The following is a 23,143-nucleotide window of genomic DNA, read 5'->3' on the forward strand; positions in this document are numbered from 1 at the left end:
ATACACTAAACATGAGGCTGATAATATTTATAAATGCTGGTTAGGTAGGGATCAAACTATTTTATTACAAAAAGTGGAGATTTTATGTTGTAAAATGCTTTGGGTTTTTCTAATGCTCATTTCATTCTGAATAATAACTACTTAGTCTACCATAATTACCATTTTTCTGATACATACGGCTTCTGTACTGATTGTAAATAATAAATACATTTTAACTGTAAAATACCAACAGCTGTGTGTGTCTGCTATTCATGCATATGAATATAATCCCGGCTAATAGGAGTTTCTCTGGCAGGGTTGTCTGACTCTTAACAATATGAATCATGGAGAAGAGTGAGAGACAACAGCCTGTTGTCCTTGTCGCTGAAGGGGTGTGATCAGTATCAGGGCACAGGGAGGAGGGGGACTTTGACGGACGATGAAGGGAAAAATAAAAGAAAGGAAAAAAACACACATTGCGCTTGCCACATCGCTGACTCTGTCCTTCTTCGGCGGCATTACACAAGCTCCCAGCCTTCTCTGTGGCCAATCCTGACACTGCTCTCATGCATGACAGCAGCGCCAGGATTCGTCTGAGCGTCCTTGATTCCCTCTCCCAGAGGGACTGGGAGCCTGTGCATGCATGTCTTCAACCCAGCAATGCAGCTTGGGTTGGAGACGTGTAGTGCGCATGTCGGTTTGTCCGTCCTGCGATGTACGGCCAAACCGACATGCGCACTGACAGCAGTGTAGAAGCGCTCCCCCTCCAGCCTGTCATTGTTCATCCCCGCCCAAAGACTCGTTTAAAAAATAAAACTATCATAAACCTGTGTTATTATCATTTAATTTTCTAAGTTTTGCTGGCATGGGGGGGATTGGGGGGGGGGGCGCACACGCCTCCAACATAGTGGGTACGACACGTATTTCTCCATGGGGGTGAGGAGGCCTAATTTAGTACCATCCCTAAATCAAGAGTTTCACAAATAAAGAGCATATTACATTTTATGATTCTGCATAAATGGATCGTGCAATGGCGTTTTTCGAGAGTATTTCTTGTTTAAAAATACATATTTAACCATTAGCAGGATGCAGAATAAAGTTGTGCAATAATGTAAAATCATAATGAAGAGGCCTCGTGTCTATTAAGAATGTAGTTTGCATGTGTAAAATAAAATATTTGTAACATGCAATCCGGGACTATAAAAAATGATTTTCCGATTTGAATTTCGCACTAATGTGGTAATAAAGTGGACTCTGACGTTTGCACTGTAACAAAAAATGCAAGAATGTGCCTTCCTTAATTGCTACATATGTGAGTATTTATGTGTATCTATATATGTATTAATAAATATATATATTTATGAATAGAGAGATCGATAGATAGATACACAGATAGACAGACAGAGCAAGAATTCTGCCTTTGGATTCTCTTACAAATCTTGCCACCTTGTTCTTGAATTGTAATCAGGCATAACAGTGAAATAGTTGTATTTGTTGTTGGTAACTGTTAGAAATGGGGGTCTCTAGTTGGCAGAGGTAGTTACCTTTGTCCTAGTAGGGATCCTTGCTTCTAGTCAGGGAAAGGGGAATACACAGTCTAGAAAACCCCTGCTCATGCACTTGGTAGCTTGACACGAGCAGACAGGCTTATCCCAAAGGCAATGTGTAAAGTATTTGTACTCAAAACACACATTAATACAATGATAACACCACAAATAGATACCACACCAGTTTAGAAAAATAAAGTAGCTTTACCTAAACTTAACAAACACTCAAAGAGGTAATAAGATATGACTTTAGAACAGTTATTGCAAAAATAAAGCTTGTGGAAAACAATTAGCTCCACATGGGGCTATTGCGATGTTGTGAAAGCAATACATCCAAAGTACGGCGCCGACCGCGAGGTGTCGGGCATGGAGTCACACGGACTCCCAAACAAACAGTACTTTGGAAAAGAAGTTCATGATGATGCACAACGTCGTGGAGGTGAGACATCGTGCCGAGGTCGAAGCTGGCTCCCTGGCTGCAATTGAGAGGTGAGACGTCGTGTCTGCGAGGAGGCGACGTGTTGAATCTAGGACAGGGGAAGTCGTTGAGCAGTTCCAGCGACGGTGTGAAGTCAGCAAGTTTGTGTAGTTACCCTCAGTGGTTATCGGCGCCGTGATCACAGGATGCAGGCGCTGGGGATGACGGAGTCGGTGCGAGCACTGTTGTTGGGAAATGCCAATAACTGCAGGCGTCAACAGGCGTCAAAGCCAGGCGGTGCGTCGTGGACTTCACAAGTGGTGCCCCTGACCTCGGTGCAGGTCGCGGCGTCGCTGACGGCATCGGAGACAGGTTTTCTTACTTCTTTCAGGTTTGTTCCAGCACCAAACAGCAGGAAAAACCTCCAGGGGTCCAAATCTGGAATAGGCACCTCCTGGAAGGTCAGAACTCTCAGTAATAGAGTTCAGGGGAACTGGGGTGAAGTCTTTGTGTCACTGAGAATTCAGAACAGGAGGTCAGCACACACAGGCCCTTAGAGAGTCTCCTTCAAGCAGGTTCAAAGCAAAGTTACAGTCTATGTCCTTTCCTTGGCAGAAGCAGCAACTGCAGGCCAATCCCACACAGCACACAGCAAAAGGGGCAGTACTTCTCCTCACAGCTCTCCAGCTCTTCTCCCTAGCAAAGGTTTCTCTTGAGTTCAGAAGTGATCTAAAGTTCTGAGGTTAAAGGTCCACTACCCATACCTCATTTTGTCTTTGTTCTTCTTTGTGCAAGGGTCTATGAGCCCAGTCCAAACTAGTTCTGTCCTCACTGGTGCAGAATGACCACAGGGGGTGGAGACAGCTTTTTGCAAGGGAGACAGGCCCTATTCAGGTGCAAGGTAATCTCCTCCCACTACTCTAAATGCAGCTAAGGTCTATTTAGCTCAGTTTCAGCTCTGAGTCATCCAAGAAGGGCCAGGCACACCCCAACCCCCCACCCCCTCCACTGGCTGTCTACAGTAAATGTCCATACCAAGCCCCTGTCATTCCAAAACCAGACAGTCAATACACAAACAGGCAGAGGCCACAAAATAGATGGACAAGAACATGCATACTTTCTAAAAGCCGCAGGAATTGTTCAACTAAGGAACATTATTTCCAACAATCAGAGGACCTACTGGATCGCCTAACAGTACGTGGATACCCTAGAAGACTGGTCACAAGGGCAAGAAAAAGAGCCTGGTTCTACCCCCGTGAGGAACTCCTGAAAGGAAAGGACTCTACATGCAATCAAGGAGATCGCATTGTGTGCGTCACTACATTTTCAACTAAGAGTAATCTTATCAAGAAAATCGTCAACCGCCATTGGCCACTGATCTCAGATGATATCGAACAATCTGACAAACCCCTTCATGCCTTCAGAAAATCTAAAAGTGTAAAAGACTATGTGGTACGCTCTCTACTTCCCACTAAGGAAGCGCCGTCTATTATGTCATTATGGAATCCTCAACCCGTAATGGGTCACTTCAGATGCAATCAATGCAAAGCATGTGATGGCACTATACAGACCAAAGAGTTCCAACACAACCATAACAAGGTCCAATTGAAAGCTCTAACTAACTGCAACACCTCCATGGTGATATATGCTATTGTTTGCCCATGCAATCGTATTTATATTGGTCAAACCCAACAAAAGATAAAACAGCGCATCCTTCAACACATGAGCAGAATACGGTGCGAAGTGGCAGGGGCTCCCCTTGTAGATCACTTTAAATCAGCTTCACATCCACCAGAGAGCCTTAGGTGGGTTGTAATTGAGAAAGCCACCTTAGGCCCCAGGGGTGGCAATATCTCTACTATACTTAACATTAGAGAACTCAAATGGATGTTCTTTTTCAATTCCATCCACCTGGGATTAAATGAACACGACAGTTCTTTCTCTCAGCTTGCTACTCTACCTTGAACATTGTACATCTAGTTCTAAGCCCTTACCTGACTCCATTCACTGTATATGTGTCAGACATATAGTCCATGACCAGACTGCCTTTACCGTCATGTGATAGGTACGCAGTTTGTGCTAATCCTTCCAATTGGGGTACACTAACATAGTATGCCCACAATTGTTTTTATGCTATGCTTCACTATGGTACAATAAGATTTGTTTTGCTAATCTACACTGCCTTGACCATCATACGATAGGTCCGCGGTACAACTAACCGAGTTGGTTTCGTTAATACCTTTTAATACATTGCCATGGTTTCTTTTCACTCTAATGGGATGGAGGGTCTCAACATGCTCCCCTGTTCACTGCCTTGACCATCTTGTGATAAGTCCGCAGTGTAACTGTCCATTTATTCGCATATATAAATTCGGACCTCTATGTTAAGTCTAATAATTTATTGGGGTACACTAACAGATTATGCCCACAATTGTTTTTATGCTGTGCTTCACTATGGTATAATAAGATTTGTTGTGCTAATCTACACTGCCTTGACCACCATACGATAGGTCCGCGGTGCAACTAACCTAGCTGGTTTGTTAATACCTTTGAATACATTGCCAAGGTTTGTTTGCACTCTAATGGGATGGAGGGTCTCAACATGCTGCCCTGTTCACTGCCTTGACCATCTTGTGATAGGTCCGCAATGTAACTGTCCATCTATATACATTTATAAATTCGTACCTCTATGTTAAGTACAATAATCAACTGCATATGAATTAATCTATTAGTCTGTCTCCCCAACCAATATTTCTGTGTTTATGAATTGTTCCACATTCATTTAACCCAGGGATATACCGCAATTGCAGACGGCTCCCTTTGCCAATTTATAATAATTAACTTCCACTCATTATGCGTGTTTTTTGACATGAGCGTCATTCCAAACCTTTCCTTCAATCCCAAGTGCGTGACCAGCTACTCGGGCCACTTCCTGAGTCTTTTTTCACCCTTCACTGTCACGTGACCCTTGGTTGCTATGACAACCATAGCACCAGGAAGCCCGGCGTTCTCCTCGAGGAAGCCGAGAGAGACGCCTGATTTGCATTGAATCGCGCACAGACCGGTAAACCTGACATCGGCTCCCATTATTAGCGCACAGTAGTACTTTCCACTGGAGGCAGTCTCTAATATCGACACCCCTCTCCTTCCTCCTTGTAGGACTACCATGCTGATTTAATCGGACATTTCCTACAACCGGGGACATACCAACCACCTATTTCGGTAAGCCTCGCCGACCGGCTTTCTCATACCACATCTTGAGCAATATCTGCCTGGTCGACTCCCCTCTAAATAATGTTCCCTTTTCTAGATAAGTAAAGCCGCTCCGCCCATTAACCGGATCATTTTCGCCATATCCCCTTTGGGATACTGTCACTTTCCAAGTAAGTCCGCATTTCTTCTAGCCCTCTAATGAACTTGACTAGTAATTGATTATTACTCTAATGGGCACTATATTGATTTCTCCCAGGATTGAATGCCCAATATTGATTCCTTCACCGAATCCCATACAAGTCTGATTTAATCAGGTATGCTCTCCTTATTGTGTCTACCCTTATAATTTTTGCGATGTGGTCACTTTTAAACATGATATATTTACCGAATATATTTATTTAACTTAGGTTGTTTGCCCCACTACCCCTCTTGTCCTGATGAAGACCCTTTTGCAAGGATTTCAATGATACCTGCTCTACTTGGGTCGAAACGTCGACTTCTTCACCCCCTCCACACAGCCTCCTCCTACCCATGATTTGTGCATAAATTGGACAATGAGGCATGTGTTTTGTGAACGTTTATGTTGATTTATGACCTCTCTACTGTGTATCAGACATTGAATTGATACTACTGTTTGATAAATACGTGTTTTTACTTGCACTATCCTGCCTTACACTACCCTCACGACTGCACGTCCTCCCTACCCCCAGGGGCACTTATACAACTGTCATTTGTCAATTTGGTTTTGATTACCTTTTCCTATAATGTGAATAAAACATTATAGATGTATTTACTTTTTCAATTGTTTTATTTCTATTAATTACGTTCTCCTTACTGGGACCCCTTCTCTTTAAAACTTTCTAAAAGTGGCATTTTCCAGCACACAATTTAAAACCCAACTTTACTAAAAGATGTGTTATTAAATGCTGAGCTCATAGAGCCTAAACTTTATTTCTCTATCTTGTCCCAATGGCAAGTTATACTTGTAAGATGTTACAAAGTATCCCCCAAGTTATCCTATGGAGCAGATGGCCTTTCAATAGTGAAAAACAAAATTGACAATATTTCACCATCGGACATGTCAAACAGACCAGTACATATCCTACCTTTCACATAAACTGCACCCTACCCATGGGTGTACATTGGGCCTACCTGAGAGATGTCTTACATGTAAGAAAAGGGAATGTTAGGGCCTGGCAAGTGGGTGCACTTACCAGGTTGACATGGCCGTTAACAATGGCACAGACACTGCAGTAGCAGTGTATGAGATACCTTTTCAGGGCAACTCATGTGGGTGGCATAATCAGTGCTGCAGGCCGACTAGTAGCATTTGATTTACAGGCCCTGGCACACTCAGTGCACTTTACTGGGGACTTACCAGTAAATCAAATGTGCCAATCAGGGAGAACCAATTGTAATAACAATTTACACAGGGAGCATTTGCACTTTGACACTAATCAGCAGTGGCAAAGAACCCAAAGCTTCTAAGCCAGTGAAAACTAAATCCTGCACAGCATACAAAATACAGGGGTAGAGGCAAAAATCATGGGAAACTACACCAAAGAGGCAGTAAATATGTACATTGTAGATTTCCTAGTTGTGGCGAGAGGTCTTGCCAAAAAGCATATGTGCTAATTGGCAAGAAGATTGGTCTGCGTCCACACTAACTTGAAGTAGTGGATACTGTTGGCGAGCCCAGCAAAGCATCCTGCTTGCATATGATGTTGTTGGCATATGAGTTCTGACCCAGGGTGATGGTTCCCTGCATGCTGTAGCTGTGTAGCATCAGCAAAAGAAAAAAAAGGTACACTGATGCGGTTGTCATTCTCTAGGTGCATATATGCTTAATGACAAATATGCGTGCATCACCACACACGCACATAGGAAATGATGCAGCTGCTATTTTTTTAATTTACTGATTCAAGCTGGTGAACATCACTTGAATTAGTAAAAAAAAAGTTCTTTTAGAGGGACCTTGGCGAAGTCATGCGAAGATGCAAAAAAACTCTGCTGCGCTCCACAAAGTTCCGCAAGCGGCAGAGTGCGGTAAGTCGTGTTGATTTTTCACGCTGGGAGAATCAGCAGCACCCACCCCCAACCCCCCGCTCTTAACTACGGCCACATGCATCGCCAGCAACCCCCCTAACACTCACCCTGCTCTTCGATCAGGCCGCTGCGGGCGGCAATCGCAGGGGCTGCCACGGTCGGCCTAAGACCTAGCTACGCCACTGGAATTCAATAGAATTAATGGCTAGTTGAGGAACTGAGTTTCATATATTTTGTCAATGCACAAAAAGGCTGTACCTATACTTTTATCAAACTTACAGTAGTGGAACGGGGATGGAAAAAACTTGAGCGAGGTTAGCGAAAAAGTCCGAGACCTTTTCGACTCAGAAGATTTCTTTCCGGTGTACGTCAAACTTAAATCAGCCAAAAGTTATAACATGATCATCTGTAACAGATTTCCATTTTGCAAAGGCACATACAATGCATGCAGAGCGTTAAGCAGCTGGAGCCCCAACTCAGTTGCCATATTGCCCGGTCACTCACCTGGATCTTCCTCCCCTCTCCTGCACTTTCCCTGCGGTCACTAGCACTTCCTTGGCCCAACCTTTTGCAATACTAGACGGAGGGTTATGAAAGTGGAAGGGCATAATAGTACATGAATTATGAGCGAGCTGTGGTGTTGAGTAAAGATGAGTTATAAGTGTGAGAGAGGGACATTGAATGCTGAATCATAGGAGAATCTGGGGACACAGCATACCACAGTGCACACATGTGGCCCGGGAAACATCCTTTACATCGGTGTGATTACACCGCGATGCATTTAGAACGCTGCCATTACACAACGCAAGCGTTACATCGACTTGCACAGGAGGGCGCTATAACCTAAGGAATAGTAAGATTTACTATTCCAACACCTTCCCTACTGTACGAAGACTGGTGTTGGAATAGTAAATCTTACTACTCCTAAGTCCAGTGCCCTCCAGCGCAAGTCGTTGTAACGACTTGTGTTGTAAAAACTGCGATGTTACATACCACGATCATTTTGATCGCGTTGCAACATCACATATTCATGTGGCCGTACTACTTAACCATCAAGGACATGGCACGCCTGTGGTGTGGGTCAAGGCACAGATATAACAACCATCAAGGACATGGCACGCTTGTGGTGTGGGTCAAGGCGTGGATAGAACAACCATCAAGGACATGGCACGCCTGTGGTGTAGGTCAGGGCGCGGATAGAACACCCATCAAGGACATGGCACGCCTGTGGTGTAGGTCAATTCAGAAAAGGGGGTGGTGATGAACAGAGTGTCTGAATTGAGCAGACCACTCTTACCCAGTCCAAAGATCAGGGCTTGATCCATCACCTTTATTTATCTCACTGCCCCATCCCAGCTCAGAACCTGGCTATATGCAAATCAGTCTGTCCCTGGCCCAGTGCATCATGGGAACAGGGCAGACTAAACTACCAAGCCAATTCTTCTCCAGAAAGGAAACAAGCTACCGGGGACCGGTTTCTGGCATTTCAGCCGTCTTCGGCCCGGCTTGCTTGAATCCTGATGGAGCAGTGAGAAAGGGACTCATGTCTGAGTATACCCTGCCACACCTATAGTGGCCAAAATCGATTCAGAAAAGGGGGTGGTGATGAACAGAGTGTCTGAATTGAGCAGACCACTCTTACCCAGCCCAAAGATCAGGGCTTGATCCATCACCTTTATTTATCTCACTGCCCCATCCCAGCTCAGAACCTGGCTATATGCAAATCAGTCTGTCCCTGGCCCAGTGCATCATGGGAACAGGGCAGACTAAACTACCAAGCCAATTCTTCACCAGAAAGGAAACAAGCTACCGGGGACCGGTTTCTGGCATTTCAGCCGTCTTCGGCCCGGCTTGCTTGAATCCTGATGGAGTAGTGAGAAAGGGACTCATGTCTGAGTATACCCTGCCACACCTATAGTGGCCAAAATCGATTCATAAAAGGGGGTGGTGATGAACAGAGTGTCTGAATTGAGCAGACCACTCTTACCCAGTCCAAAGATCAGGGCTTGATCCATCACCTTTATTTATCTCACTGCCCCATCCCAGCTCAGAACCTGGCTATATGCAAATCAGTCTGTCCCTGGCCCAGTGCATCATGGGAACAGGGCAGACTAAACTACCAAGCCAATTCTTCACCAGAAAGGAAACAAGCTACCGGGGACCGGTTTCTGGCATTTCAGCCGTCTTCGGCCCGGCTTGCTTGAATCCTGATGGAGCAGTGAGAAAGGGACTCGTGTTTGAGTATACCCTGCCACACCTATAGTGGCCAAAATCGATTCAGAAAAGGGGGTGGTGATGAACAGAGTGTCTGAATTGAGCAGACCACTCTTACCCAGTCCAAAGATCAGGGCTTGATCCATCACCTTTATTTATCTCACTGCCCCATCCCAGCTCAGAACCTGGCTATATGCAAATCAGTCTGTCCCTGGCCCAGTGCATCATGGGAACAGGGCAGACTAAACTACCAAGCCAATTCTTCACCAGAAAGGAAACAAGCTACCGGGGACCGGTTTCTGGCATTTCAGCCGTCTTCGGCCCGGCTTGCTTGAATCCTGATGGAGCAGTGAGAAAGGGACTCATGTCTGAGTATACCCTGCCACACCTATAGTGGCCAAAATCGATTCAGAAAAGGGGGTGGTGATGAACAGAGTGTCTGAATTGAGCAGACCACTCTTACCCAGTCCAAAGATCAGGGCTTGATCCATCACCTTTATTTATCTCACTGCCCCATCCCAGCTCAGAACCTGGCTATATGCAAATCAGTCTGTCCCTGGCCCAGTGCATCATGGGAACAGGGCAGACTAAACTACCAAGCCAATTCTTCACCAGAAAGGAAACAAGCTACCGGGGACCGGTTTCTGGCATTTCAGCCGTCTTCGGCCCGGCTTGCTTGAATCCTGATGGAGCAGTGAGAAAGGGACTCATGTCTGAGTATACCCTGCCACACCTATAGTGTTGTTGTAAATATTTTTGTCCACCCTAAGCGTGGAAGGGTATTCTCAGATGTGAGACCCTTGCTCATTGCACCATCAGGATTCAAGCAAACCGGGCCGAAGACGGCTGTAATGCCAGAAACCGGTCCCCGGGAGCTTGTTTCCTTCCCAGTGTAAGAATTGGCTTTTGTAGTTTGGTTTGCCCTGTTCCCATCATGCACTGGGACAGGAACAGACTAATTTGCATACAGCCAGGTTCTGAAACTCGGATGTTGCAGTGAGCTAAAAAACGGTGTTGGATCTAGCCCTGATCTCTTGACTGGGTGAGAGCTTTCTGCTTAATTCAGAGACTCTGTCCCTCACCACCCCTTGTAGTAAATATTTTTGTCCACCCTAAGCGTGGAAGGGTATTCTCAGATGTGAGACCCTTGCTCATTGCACCATCAGGATTCACGCAAACCGGGCCGAAGACGGCTGTAATGCCAGAAACTGGTCCCCGGGAGCTTGTTTCCTTCCCAGTGTAAGAATTGGCTTTTGTAGTTTGGTTTGCCCTGTTCCCATCATGCACTGGGACAGGAACAGACTAATTTGCATACAGCCAGGTTCTGAAACTGGGATGGTGCAGTGAGCTAAAAAACGGTGTTGGATCTAGCCCTGATCTCTTGACTGGGTGAGAGCTTTCTGCTTAATTCAGAGACTCTGTCCCTCACCACCCCTTGTTGTAAATATTTTTGTCCACCCTAAGCGTGGAAGGGTATTCTCAGATGTGAGACCCTTGCTCATTGCACCATCAGGATTCACGCAAACCGGGCCGAAGACGGCTGTAATGCCAGAAACCGGTCCCCGGGAGCTTGTTTCCTTCCCAGTGTAAGAATTGGCTTTTGTAGTTTGGTTTGCCCTGTTCCCATCATGCACTGGGACAGGAACAGACTAATTTGCATACAGCCAGGTTCTGAAACTGGGATGGTGCAGTGAGCTAAAAAACAGTGTTGGATCTAGCCCTGATCTCTTGACTGGGTGAGAGCTTTCTGCTTAATTCAGAGACTCTGTCCCTCACCACCCCTTGTTGTAAATATTTTTGTCCACCCTAAGCGTGGAAGGGTATTCTCAGATGTGAGACCCTTGCTCATTGCACCATCAGGATTCAAGCAAACCGGGCCGAAGACGGCTGTAATGCCAGAAACCGGTCCCCGGGAGCTTTTTTCCTTCCCAGTGTAAGAATTGGCTTTTGTAGTTTGGTTTGCCCTGTTCCCATCATGCACTGGGACAGGAACAGACTAATTTGCATACAGCCAGGTTCTGAAACTGGGATGGTGCAGTGAGCTAAAAAACGGTGTTGGATCTAGCCCTGATCTCTTGGCTGGGTGAGAGCTTTCTGCTTAATTCAGAGACTCTGTCCCTCACCACCCCTTGTTGTAAATATTTTTGTCCACCCTAAGCGTGGAAGGGTATTCTCAGATGTGAGACCCTTGCTCATTGCACCATCAGGATTCAAGCAAACCGGGCCGAAGACGGCTGTAATGCCAGAAACCGGTCCCCGGGAGCTTGTTTCCTTCCCAGTGTAAGAATTGGCTTTTGTAGTTTGGTTTGCCCTGTTCCCATCATGCACTGGGACAGGAACAGACTAATTTGCATACAGCCAGGTTCTGAAACTGGGATGGTGCAGTGAGCTAAAAAACGGTGTTGGATCTAGCCCTGATCTCTTGACTGGGTGAGAGCTTTCTGCTTAATTCAGAGACTCTGTCCCTCACCACCCCTTGTTGTAAATATTTTTGTCCACCCTAAGCGTAGAAGGGTATTCTCAGATGTGAGACCCTTGCTCATTGCACCATCAGGGTTCAAGCAAACCGGGCCGAAGACGGCTGTAATGCCAAAAACCGGTCCCCGGGAGCTTGTTTCCTTCCCAGTGTAAGAATTGGCTTTTGTAGTTTGGTTTGCCCTGTTCCCATCATGCACTGGGACAGGAACAGACTAATTTGCATACAGCCAGGTTCTGAAACTGGGATGGTGCAGTGAGCTAAAAAACGGTGTTGGATCTAGCCCTGATCTCTTGACTGGGTGAGAGCTTTCTGCTTAATTCAGAGACTCTGTCCCTCACCACCCCTTGTTGTAAATATTTTATTTTTGTCCACCCTAAGCGTGGAAGGGTATTCTCAGATGTGAGACCCTTGCTCATTGCACCATCAGGATTCAAGCAAACCGGGCCGAAGACGGCTGTAATGCCAGAAACCGGTCCCCGGGAGCTTGTTTCCTTCCCAGTGTAAGAATTGGCTTTTGTAGTTTGGTTTGCCCTGTTCCCATCATGCACTGGGACAGGAACAGACTAATTTGCATACAGCCAGGTTCTGAAACTGGGATGGTGCAGTGAGCTAAAAAACGGTGTTGGATCTAGCCCTGATCTCTTGACTGGGTGAGAGCTTTCTGCTTAATTCAGAGACTCTGTCCCTCACCACCCCTTGTTGTAAATATTTGTGGTGTAGGTCAAGGCGCGGATAGAACACCCATCAAGGACATGGCACGCCTGTGGTGTAGATCAAGGCGCGGATAGAACACCCATCAAGGGCATGGCACGCCTGTGGTGTGGGTCAAGGCGCGGATAGAACACCCATCAAGGGCATGGCACGCCTGTGGTGTGGGTCAAGGCGCGGACAACCCTTCCAGATTGCATCTGAGCGGGGTAGAACTTTGATGGACACCAAGAAGGGCCCAAGATCAGAGGGACACTCTCTAAGTGCATCTAAACCTCCTTGTGAATGAGCGTCCCCGAGACGAATCTCACTCTGTTTTAGTTGTCCAGTAAAATGTCTGAAATTCAATCCAATCCCTCAGTGCTCTCCTCTCGGTAAGTATCCGCCCCTGACAGGCCCGCTTCACTGATAGTGTATTAACCTTGGCAGAGAAATCATGGCGAGCTGTATTGGAGTCATGAAGTGGAACACAGCTCATTGTAAATAATACATAAAGCTGAACGAGAAAATGGGATTTTTATGATTAACGACCTAGCCTACAACTTTGCGAAAGCTGCCATCAAGGCCCTGCTGCTAAAAAGCAGGGCCCTCAATCTGTTCTTTTACACTTTAAAATACCCCTCCCGATGGTGGGTGAAATGTAACTTTTTAACAAGAAGACCAAAACATTTTTTTAAAAAATGAAAACACAAAACCCACCTGACGGAGATCCGAGGGTCGTGGGTTGCTCCACACTGCAGAGTGGCCGTGGTTCCCTTTATAACGCTGCAGTCCTCGGGAGGCAGAGAAATGAAGGTTCGAGCTGAAAAAGACACAAATCGCAGCTCATGTAAAAAAAAACAGATTTGCTGACTCGCCTTGGCACCGAGTGGTGCATGTGTCATTTTGAAATCCTTCAGCTTTAAAGTCTGCCCCTCGTCACTATTTCATACCAGCAGGTTGCTCGCATAACACATAGAAGCAGATATTGGACGCCTAATGCTAGCTGAAAAGTTGGCCAACTTAATTTAAATGTTGCAGTGATTTTAAATCACACATTTAATGGGAATGGAAGCATGCCAGTAAATGACAAGTTTCCCACCTCTGAAAAACGTGACAAAGAATATAAACTGTAATATTAAAAAAAGAACATAGACTGGAATATAAAAACGACATACTGCATATTCTAGTATTACAGTCCTATATTAATGTTTGCATTTTTTCTTATAACAAAAACAACCCACTGAAAGTCCATTTAACGTTTTTTTTCATCATCTAAACTGATCTGCCGTTATAGACAGTAATATATAATGTCTCTTTATGTACGGCCTTATAATTGACCGTGAAGCTTAAATGACCACTGTACTGCCAGCCTGGGGACTAGGGGCAGATGTATCAAGATTTCATTTTGCTATTCCTAAATAGCGATTTTTAAGGAATCGCTATTTAGAATTCGCAAAATGGAATGTATGAAAAAAATCGCTATTTTTTTGCGATTCCTTAATCTTCCTTATTTGCGAATTCGCATTTTGCGAATTCGCAAATCAGGAATAATTTCCGATGCATTCCTATGGGCCAGGAGGCCCATAGGAATGATTGTGAAGTAATTCTCAAACAGCGAATTCGCAATTTGCTAATCGCAATTTGAGAATTATTTCAAGGGTGCAGGGGTGTCTCAAAGACACCCTGCTGCACCCCTGAAATGTACATGTGTGTGCATATGGCGCACATACATGCCCTATGGGCATGTGTGTGCGTCACATGCCACCATCAAAAACTCTAAATTGTGCATTTTTTAAAGACTTCGCAAATTACCACCAACTACCACTTGGTGGTTATTTGCGAATTCTTAAACAAAAATCGCAATTCAAAAATGCTACATACATAACATTTAAGGAATCGCAAAATTGCGATTCCTTAAATGCTATGGCAAAATAAGGAATCGCAAATTTTTGCTATTTCTTATTTTGCGAATTTTTGATGCATGCCAAAACAAGCAAAAAGACCTTTTGCGATTCGCAAAGGCCGAAATTCTGCGAATGTCGGCCTTTGCGAGTCGCAAAAGGCTTGATACATCTGCCCCTAAATTGCAGTCAAGAAGCAAAGGAAGTCAGTAACTAGAACTATTTTACTGCACAGCAGGTATTGAACAAACTCCATATTGAGAGGGGGGGGATTATTAGCTAACTTTCATCTGAAAAAGGCCACTACTCACTGGCAACTATATGGCTTTGATAGTATTCCAACCAATTGTCAGCTCTCAAGATTATTCTTCCTGGAAATCATCAATATGAGTATATACAATTTCAATGTTTGAATTGAATTTTTGAATGCAGCACTATGCGAAAACAGCATAGCAGAACATAAAATTCTATTCAGAGAACCTGATTGAAGCAGCAGATGTTAAAATATTTGAGAAATGTGCAAAAAGGCACTGTTTTGTTGTGTGTGCTGATTCTCATCATGAGCTTGCGCCTCTAATGTATATAATATAAGAATACTTTAACCCTTTCGATGCTGATGACGAGCTCAGCTCGTCATCACCAAAAGGTGTCGTGTGCTGATGACGAGCTGAGCTCGTCATGGTGCCACTAAAATGGCATTTTCCAGCACAGGGGGGGAAAACGCCCAGCAGCCATGTGGTTAACATATACAATATATGCAAAGGTCATTTAATATTTATCCAAAAACTATCCTCAATTTTTCAGTAGTTTATCAGAAGATGTGCAGTGCAGCATCCCCCAAGGCTTCATGATACTCAGTGCCGCTTGGGATGTGGCTCCTCCATGAGAAACCTTTCCTTGTAAATTAACAAGTCTCCCGGGGGCAGCTTCTATATACGAGAGTCCTCTAAAACAAATGGGGCAACCCAGAAATCCAGGGACCTGGGCTGGATCATTTTTAGCAAAAAGGTGGTCCCTATGAGGGAATTGTAGCCTTGACTTCCACGGCAAAGTATCAAGAAGGGGGTACAAACACCTCTAACCCAAATAACTCAAAGTTATATATTTATTTAATTTGTTACTTCTCTGGTTTAAGGCACTTTTATTCTAATTCATTACAATATGAAATAAAACCTATATTTGCTCTAAAAGGCACAGAGCCTTTTAGAGCATATATACGTTTTTTTTTCGTATTGTAATATTTAACTGAGTTATTTGTGTTAGAGGTGTTTGTACCCACTTCTTGACACTTTGCCGTGGAAGTCAAGGGCTACAATTCCCTACTAGGGACTACCTTTTTGTCAAAAATCTATATATGCGAGTACACCGATGAAGACTTCAATGCTACAGGGAATTGGCCGTAGAGAAATGAAGCAATAAGATACTGAAGAACGCGAGCGACGATGCCCTAGAAACCCAGTGACCTAATGAACAAAGGTGGAAATCCATGCATTTACTATTAGGAATCACAGTTGAGAGTTATTTGTCATTTGAGGGTACTCAAGTAGGCTTGGGCTGCTTATGGTGTGTGTGGCATGTCATAACCTTTCAGGGAAAGGATTATGGGATCTACCACCTGAAAGTGTTTTGTTTGTACTGAAATATACTCCCATGGGTTTACTTTTTATAGACAATAAACCAGGCAGGCTGCCATAAAGTACCTGGCAAAGAAGGATTTGTCGCTGCCAAGCCATAGGCTTACCAATGGCAGAATTGTTAAAACTTTTTAAAGTGCCACAGGAATTTTACCAACTCTCCTCAAAGGGGAAGTTAAGATGGATTGAACTTCAGTCTACACACTGGTGCTGCCAAGTAGCTTTTTGTTCCAGCGCCATATTAAACAAATAAATAAAAAAAGGAGGCTATCTTTTCCCGTTGAGCGGCATAGTGTTGTAGATGGCAGATGTCTTTACTATATTTTATTTATTTATTTATTTAGCGTTTTATAGAGCGCGAACCAGACTTCCATTGCAGTCTTGTCTGCTGTGTGTCCAACACCTTGTCATAGCAAGCTATAAACCCAGCGAGGATGCAACCGCAACCCCACACTCGTGACTGCACCCGTTGGTTTAACCAGTGCAGGAAGCATGCAGCTCAAATGCTGTCATTTTGTGGTCCTACACAAAGTTAACATTGGCAGATCACGGATCACCAGAGTTGAACCTCTTAGTTCTCAAACCAGAACCTAGTTGACAGCACTTTCAGATGGTGCACTCATAGGTTTACAGCAAAACGCACTGGGTCTGACTCAAAGCTATTTGAGGCTGTAACGCACACATGTTCTTGGGCCCTGATGAAGGCATTTATTCACCCAAATGTTTCCATGTGAGTAAATCTTGTCCTGAGATAGCTGACTGGAACTTCAATCACTGTTCTGGGGAGGAAGTGCATTGTAAATGTGTGATCACTGAGAAATGTACCGATGTACCTCCATGTAATTACAAACTCCCTCTCGAGACCTTCCCTCCCTGTAAATCTTGGGAGATTCGCTCCTGACAACGTCAGGAGAAAATGCTTTTGAAAGACCAGAAAGGAAAGGAAAGCCTTCCAAAATTGTATTCCTCCTCCAGGAAAAATGCTTTTTAACCATGATGATAAAATATTAGAAGGTAGATTTGCTCCTTTTTTTCACCTTCATAAAGAAATATATGTGTGTACATTTTAACCTGAGAAAAATAAATTCTCAAAACCTTTTCAAGATCACACCTGGAAAGGTAGAATGGCCCACGTTTGGAGGCATAACTTTGGCATTTGTAAGAATTGCAAAAAGTCTTATATCTGCATATGTGCGATGCAGTAAAACCTATAGGTGCAGATTTCTGACTTTTTCAGGGAATCAAGCCATTTCGTGTAAAGTTTTTTTTTCTCCAAATTCCTATACTGACCCTAAATCAGCGATATCTAATACTATCAATCCCGTATAGCGACCATGTAATCAATTCAATTCTCCACCTTGGAGACATAGTGAAAACATTTAAGTTCCTCGGTAGAGGGTGTGGAAGATAATGTCTAGTGTGACAAGTAAGAGGCAGGGAATGAGATCAGCATCATTTTTCCTACAAGATGAGGAGATGAAAAGCACGGCAGCGGGCGAGAAGGCTTAGGCGACTGAATATGACAGCCTCCAAGTGAAGCCTCACATTTAATTATTTCATTCAGTGAAGTCTAATGGAACCTGGGGATTTATACTGGAGCTCAGGGGTTACGGGTTAAGAAGGGATATTAGGAAACATTGTTCAGTGGAAGTGGCAAGCCGACGTAGGAGTGAGGCAGCAAATGTAGAAGCGACACAGCATGCATTTCAATTGGCTGTGGACACATTTTTTTAATGGCAGCTACACAAAAGGTTGCAGCGCCTGGGGTGTACCAGCAAATCCATCCTGTAACTTGTCTGATAGAAAAATAGCCACAGGAGCACTGCATTTATCAAAGCCTCTCAAACCAACAGACAGTTCATTTCGGTGCATTAGATGGCATATTTCTCAGCACTACAGTCTAATGTTTTGGTTTGAGGGAATGCTGGGTGTGCAAGAGGGTGTGCAGGTGGGGCTTCTTGGTATAAAGGTCTTCAGGCTTCTTTTTTATTAATGTCACAATAGGAGTAGTACCAGAGAATGTGCAAAATATGTGGAGATCTGAAAAAACGGGGAAAAATGCATTAGTCTCACATTGACCAGCTAATGTTATCATTTCGAAGCACAGTAGAAGTGCTGTGAAGCCAACAGCTACCTGAATATACAGGAATCAAACAAGCCCCATGCCTTTTCAGAGCTGGGGTTTGACAGCAGAGCATCAAACAGACTTAAAGGTAACGTATAGAGAGAGTGGGCTTTGGGCGCGCCTATCAACCAGTGGCTTACTTTGACCTTCCTTTTTTAGCCACTGTCTTGAGACTTTATCATTAACTTCTTGGCTCAGCACAGTAAAGTATTTGTACAACAACACTTTGGACAGTGAACCTGTCAAGGAAAAGAAAGGCACCAATCCTAAGTTCACCACTCAAATTAGTCTTCAACCTCTGGCGTGATATTTCCAAATGGTCCCTGTCCTAAGAGCATCACCCAAACCTGGGGTAAAAAGTCAATTTTTTGTCCAACTTGGAAAAGCACCGCTTTGTAAATTTGCTTTTCCAAATTGGACAAAAAATCAGCACAGTAAAGTATTCATCTCTCACCGAATGCTATTGGATGTTTGGTTGTATGTTCTCCTTTCCATTCGAGCACTTACAATGAACTGCATGAGGGTTTGCTTTACAATTAATGCCCCCCCCTGTCTGCCCCTTCTCGCGCCCTCCATTTTGCCTAGCTGTTCTTCATCTATTTTAACAGCATTCTCCTAGCTCCCCTGCCTGTCACTCATTTGTATATCCCTTCCACCCCTCCCTCATTTGCATGCGTGCTTCAAGTTCCCCTGCCCACCACCCTGTCCTATCTGCCTCCTGCCCATCACACCCCTGTGCACTCAATATTAACTCTACCCATCTTTCTGTCCTGGTAGCTTCTCATAAATGTGTTGGGACCAGGTATTTTTTTTGTTGCATGGAAATCGAAGGTGGATCTATTATGATGGCTCTCTTGCTTTTAATAATGTAAATAACAAGGACCCCCTGTTCAGAAAATTAATTCAGAGTACAGGGAAATAAACAGTGTAAACAAATTGGCAAATTATCGACATATAACAAGGGAGAAATCGTAAGGAAGACACCAAACTAGGTAAATAAAAAAAGTAGGTTTCATTTAATATATTAACAAATATTCATGGTTAAAAACAATTAATAAAAATACACAAGGTGAACCTGTTATATAAACAACAAAATGACTCAAAGCACAATATATTCCATAAAAAATACATATAACATAGCATCTACTAGTGGCAAACAATTTGTATTATTTGTATTATTATTATTTTTATTAATTTTTTTTATTAATTATTTTTAACCATGAATATTTGTTAATATATTAAATTAAACCTACTTTTTTATTTACCTAGTTTGGTGTCTTCCTTACGATTTCTCCCTTGTTATATGTCGATAATTTGCCAATTTGTTTACACTGTCTCTTGCTTTTAATACCATCCGCTTTTTGTTTCTATCTCAAAATGAGGTCAGTGACAAATAAGCCTTCTTTGTTATAGTCCCTTTCTATGTAATGGAAACTGAAGTAGGACTATAATGAAGGCTCCTTTGCCGTTCAACCTTTATGTAAACTGGAAACAAAGCCAGTACAGCATTGTAGCCAATACAGCCTTCAATACAGTCCACTTTACGTTTTTTGCCTGACTTTAATGTGCTTGCCCTGCATGTGTTAGCACAGTGGGTCTTAACCTGTGGTCCAAGGAACCCTGGGGGCCCGCGAGGCCTACTCAGGGGATCCACAACTGTTTTAGAAAATTAAATACCATTAAAATGAATAAATTAAAATGAATAAAGTATACACTGATAAAGAAACAAAATGAAAAACCTTTCTATATATGATTAGGAATTACATAAAATAGGTCAGTGGTTGAGCATTTGCTTGGTGCAAATTGTTTTTGTCTATCACAATAGCCCCTACACGTAATGGGGGCCGGGGGACGAGGAGAGATTTTTTCCTGGCAAATCGTTTGTGCTCTCCTATCATGGCATTATTTTTTTAAAAGCCTAATTATAGACACAATCACCCTGCTTTATAGGAATTTCCTCTAATATGGGTGAACTTAAAATTACTGGCATAACACTTTCTTGGTTCTATGGGCATTCATAAAAAGTAACGTGATGACCTCACACACACACACCGCGGGGTGTCATGCTTCATCACTGGCCATACCACACCCATCAAAGCATACTCTAATTGCAAGCGAGCCCCTCGTTCAGGGCTGAGGGGGAATCGGTGGAGGGAACCAGTAAATAAGGGTGTGCCCAATAAAAATCCCTACCACCTACCATCGAAGGATAATATGGGAAACATATTACAACCTTTCTCTTTTGGGATTCCCTTCTTTCAACATTGATAACATCTCGTAAACCATGTCAACATCTTGTTAGAAATTATGATATGAACTACTGTGATGAAGTACATGATCTAATTATTTTATTTGGCAGTAAACTGCCCATCTTTTTAATTCAGACAAAACCTGTGAAAGTATAACAATTAGTCCTGATGAAAGGTTTTTACCCCAAAAAGCGTTTGACATTTAATGGATGCATGAAATAAATTCAACTGTTAAAATATTGATTTCTAAATAAATAAAATCCTTAAATAAATCTGAAAGGAAAGGGAGTGTAGCTCCCTTTCTCTAGAAGTGTGCATTACCACCAAAGGAAGGTCTCTTGAAATTTAAACAAATTACAAGGGTAATACTTGGGGCAGGAGGACATACAAAGATTCACATGTACTGCCTTTTAATAAGGTAGGATCTGCTGTGCATCTTGCTGCCATGCATATTGAAATAAGCATTGTAAACTGATCAGATTTCATGCAACCTGATCCTTAACTAAATAAAACCGAAAAGATTTGCTTTAGCATTTATGTGGCATAAATATTCTCCATAGGTCAAATATTTATTCAACATACAAAAATTCCAAGCAAGTTGTAAACCGTATTATCCTTAATCTTAGATGTATATGTATTTGAGCTTATATAGCGCACAGCTACCCGCAGTGGGTTTCCCGGCGCTTGCTTAGGAAACCCGTCCTGGTATTCCCCTGTGAGATAACCCCGGTAGGGCATCCACAAGGTGAAAGCCAGGCATCCCGCCGCAAGGGGCCGGTGTGGAGATTAAGCAACTATTGCCCAGAGTCGCAGAGTGTGAACCCATGAGTCGAGAAGGCACCGGAGCGAGAATTATCAAGTCCGTGGAATTTTTAGCCCAAGACCCGCCGAGGCGGGGAATTGAACCCTGGTCCAGGGCCGATCTCAGTTTCCAGGTCTGCCGCCTCTAACCCCTGAGCCACACTTCTCCAGATAAATGTGACATGTGTGGGGACTAACCCAGAATCTATATTTGTGGTAATCTGGTAAAGGGTTTGCACCGCACCCCGTGGGGGGGATTAATTTAACATCCTCCATCGGCAAACGAAAATACAAATCAACGGGTATTCATCAGCAGGGCTTGTTCAAGGTCAAAACAGGTCTGTGTTTTTACTGTTTTTTAAACTATTAACTCAAAATAAGCTTGTCATCGGTTTGCTAAGGATTTGGGACCCAGTTTGTCACAGCCACTGCCAATAAATTCAGTTAAAAGTTCTCCACTTTATCTGTCTGTGAATTTCAAACGAGTGCATCCTTTTCTACGGAGAAAAGGCTGAATTCCTGCCCGAAGGCTCACATTAACTCGACAGACACTAAATTCGATTTTTACAAACACATAATGAAATTGAAACCAACCAAATTACACGCAGAAATTGAAAACAAGAATAATACAACAAAAAAAACAATGAAGCAACGCGCTCATAAAAAGAGCAATTTAAGAACTGAGGATGTAACTTTATTACAGTTATGAATTGGACACAAACCAGGAAAGAGAACAACAAATCAGGAAACAACTGGTCTATTGGCAATGACAGGTTCTGCAATGACTGGAGCAGGAGAGAGTAAACTAAAGCTAAAATCTATGTTCTGCCCCATCACCCAATACATACTAGCACCTATAGCCCAATATGTACTCAATCTGTATTAAACTGCAGACAAATATACAATAGGTCACATAATGGAATACCTGAATGAGGTAGGCCTGACCAGCAGCGGCCTGTGCAGGTAAGAGTGGTGGGGCCGGGTTAGGGGGGGATTGGACAGGCGACCACGAGGGAAGATTAAATAAATAATTAATCTTACCTCGTCATCTGTCGAAATCCCCCCCACCCGGCCCCACTGCTCTTACCTGCATGGGCCGCTGCTGGGCCTGACTTAAATTGATGTCCTGTGTTCCTTAACCCCTTCTATGCTGATGACGAGCACAGCTCGTATGCTGATGACGAGCTGAGCTCGTCATGTTACTCGGGATTTTCGAAATCCCAGCACACAGCGGGGAAACCGCTAGCAGTCAAGGTGTTAATAACGAATACAAATAACACAGTGGCCACACTAAAATATAAAGTACGTGTTCGGAGGTACAGAATGTGCAGATTGAAAACAGATTCCAACAGTACATTGTCAATGACAAATTCTCTAAACTTTGTATCTGTTGTGGATGATGCACCCAAGCTCAGTGCTTGTAGGCAAAAGCTAGGGAAGCCCATGTTGCCACTGATACCACTTATTAATATAATCCAATATAAAATCACAGATGCTGTTTTTCCTCCTTTAAGAGAAGCCCAAATCCTTTGAATATCACAACATGAAGAAATATAACACACTACTAAGTGTAAAAGGAAGTCTTTAGATACTCGATTCCTAGGGGTAATATACATTTGCGAGACACAGAAATCGTTTCTACAGCTTAGGTCTTATTAAGGTACATTAAGAGGGTGCTTAAAGACTAGATTTTGAAGCTCCTTGTTGTAGTTGCTCAAGTGTCTGAAATTATCTCTTTATCTTGTACTAAATCCTAGTAAAGAATTTACTGAGTGCACAGATCCCTTCCATGTCAAGCCTAGAGACCAACATTTTAGAACCACAGATCAACTCCATGTGAAGCTCGC

The 23,143-nt window shown here is 43.5% G+C and overlaps 1 protein-coding gene across 1 annotated transcript in view; it reads right to left on the bottom strand.

Annotated features, from left to right (window-relative positions):
- Nucleotides 1-23,143, bottom strand: part of SDK1 (sidekick cell adhesion molecule 1) — a 1,937,536-nt gene that overhangs the window by 546,533 nt on the left and 1,367,860 nt on the right. The window contains exon 12 of the mRNA XM_086940699.1: nt 13,304-13,406. Coding sequence (XP_086796825.1) covers nt 13,304-13,406 — 103 coding nt within the window. The remainder of the gene's footprint in view (nt 1-13,303; nt 13,407-23,143) is intronic.

This window comes from Lissotriton vulgaris, chromosome 10 (assembly GCF_964263255.1).
Source record: "Lissotriton vulgaris chromosome 10, aLisVul1.2, whole genome shotgun sequence".
Taxonomy (NCBI): Eukaryota; Metazoa; Chordata; class Amphibia; order Caudata; family Salamandridae; genus Lissotriton; species Lissotriton vulgaris.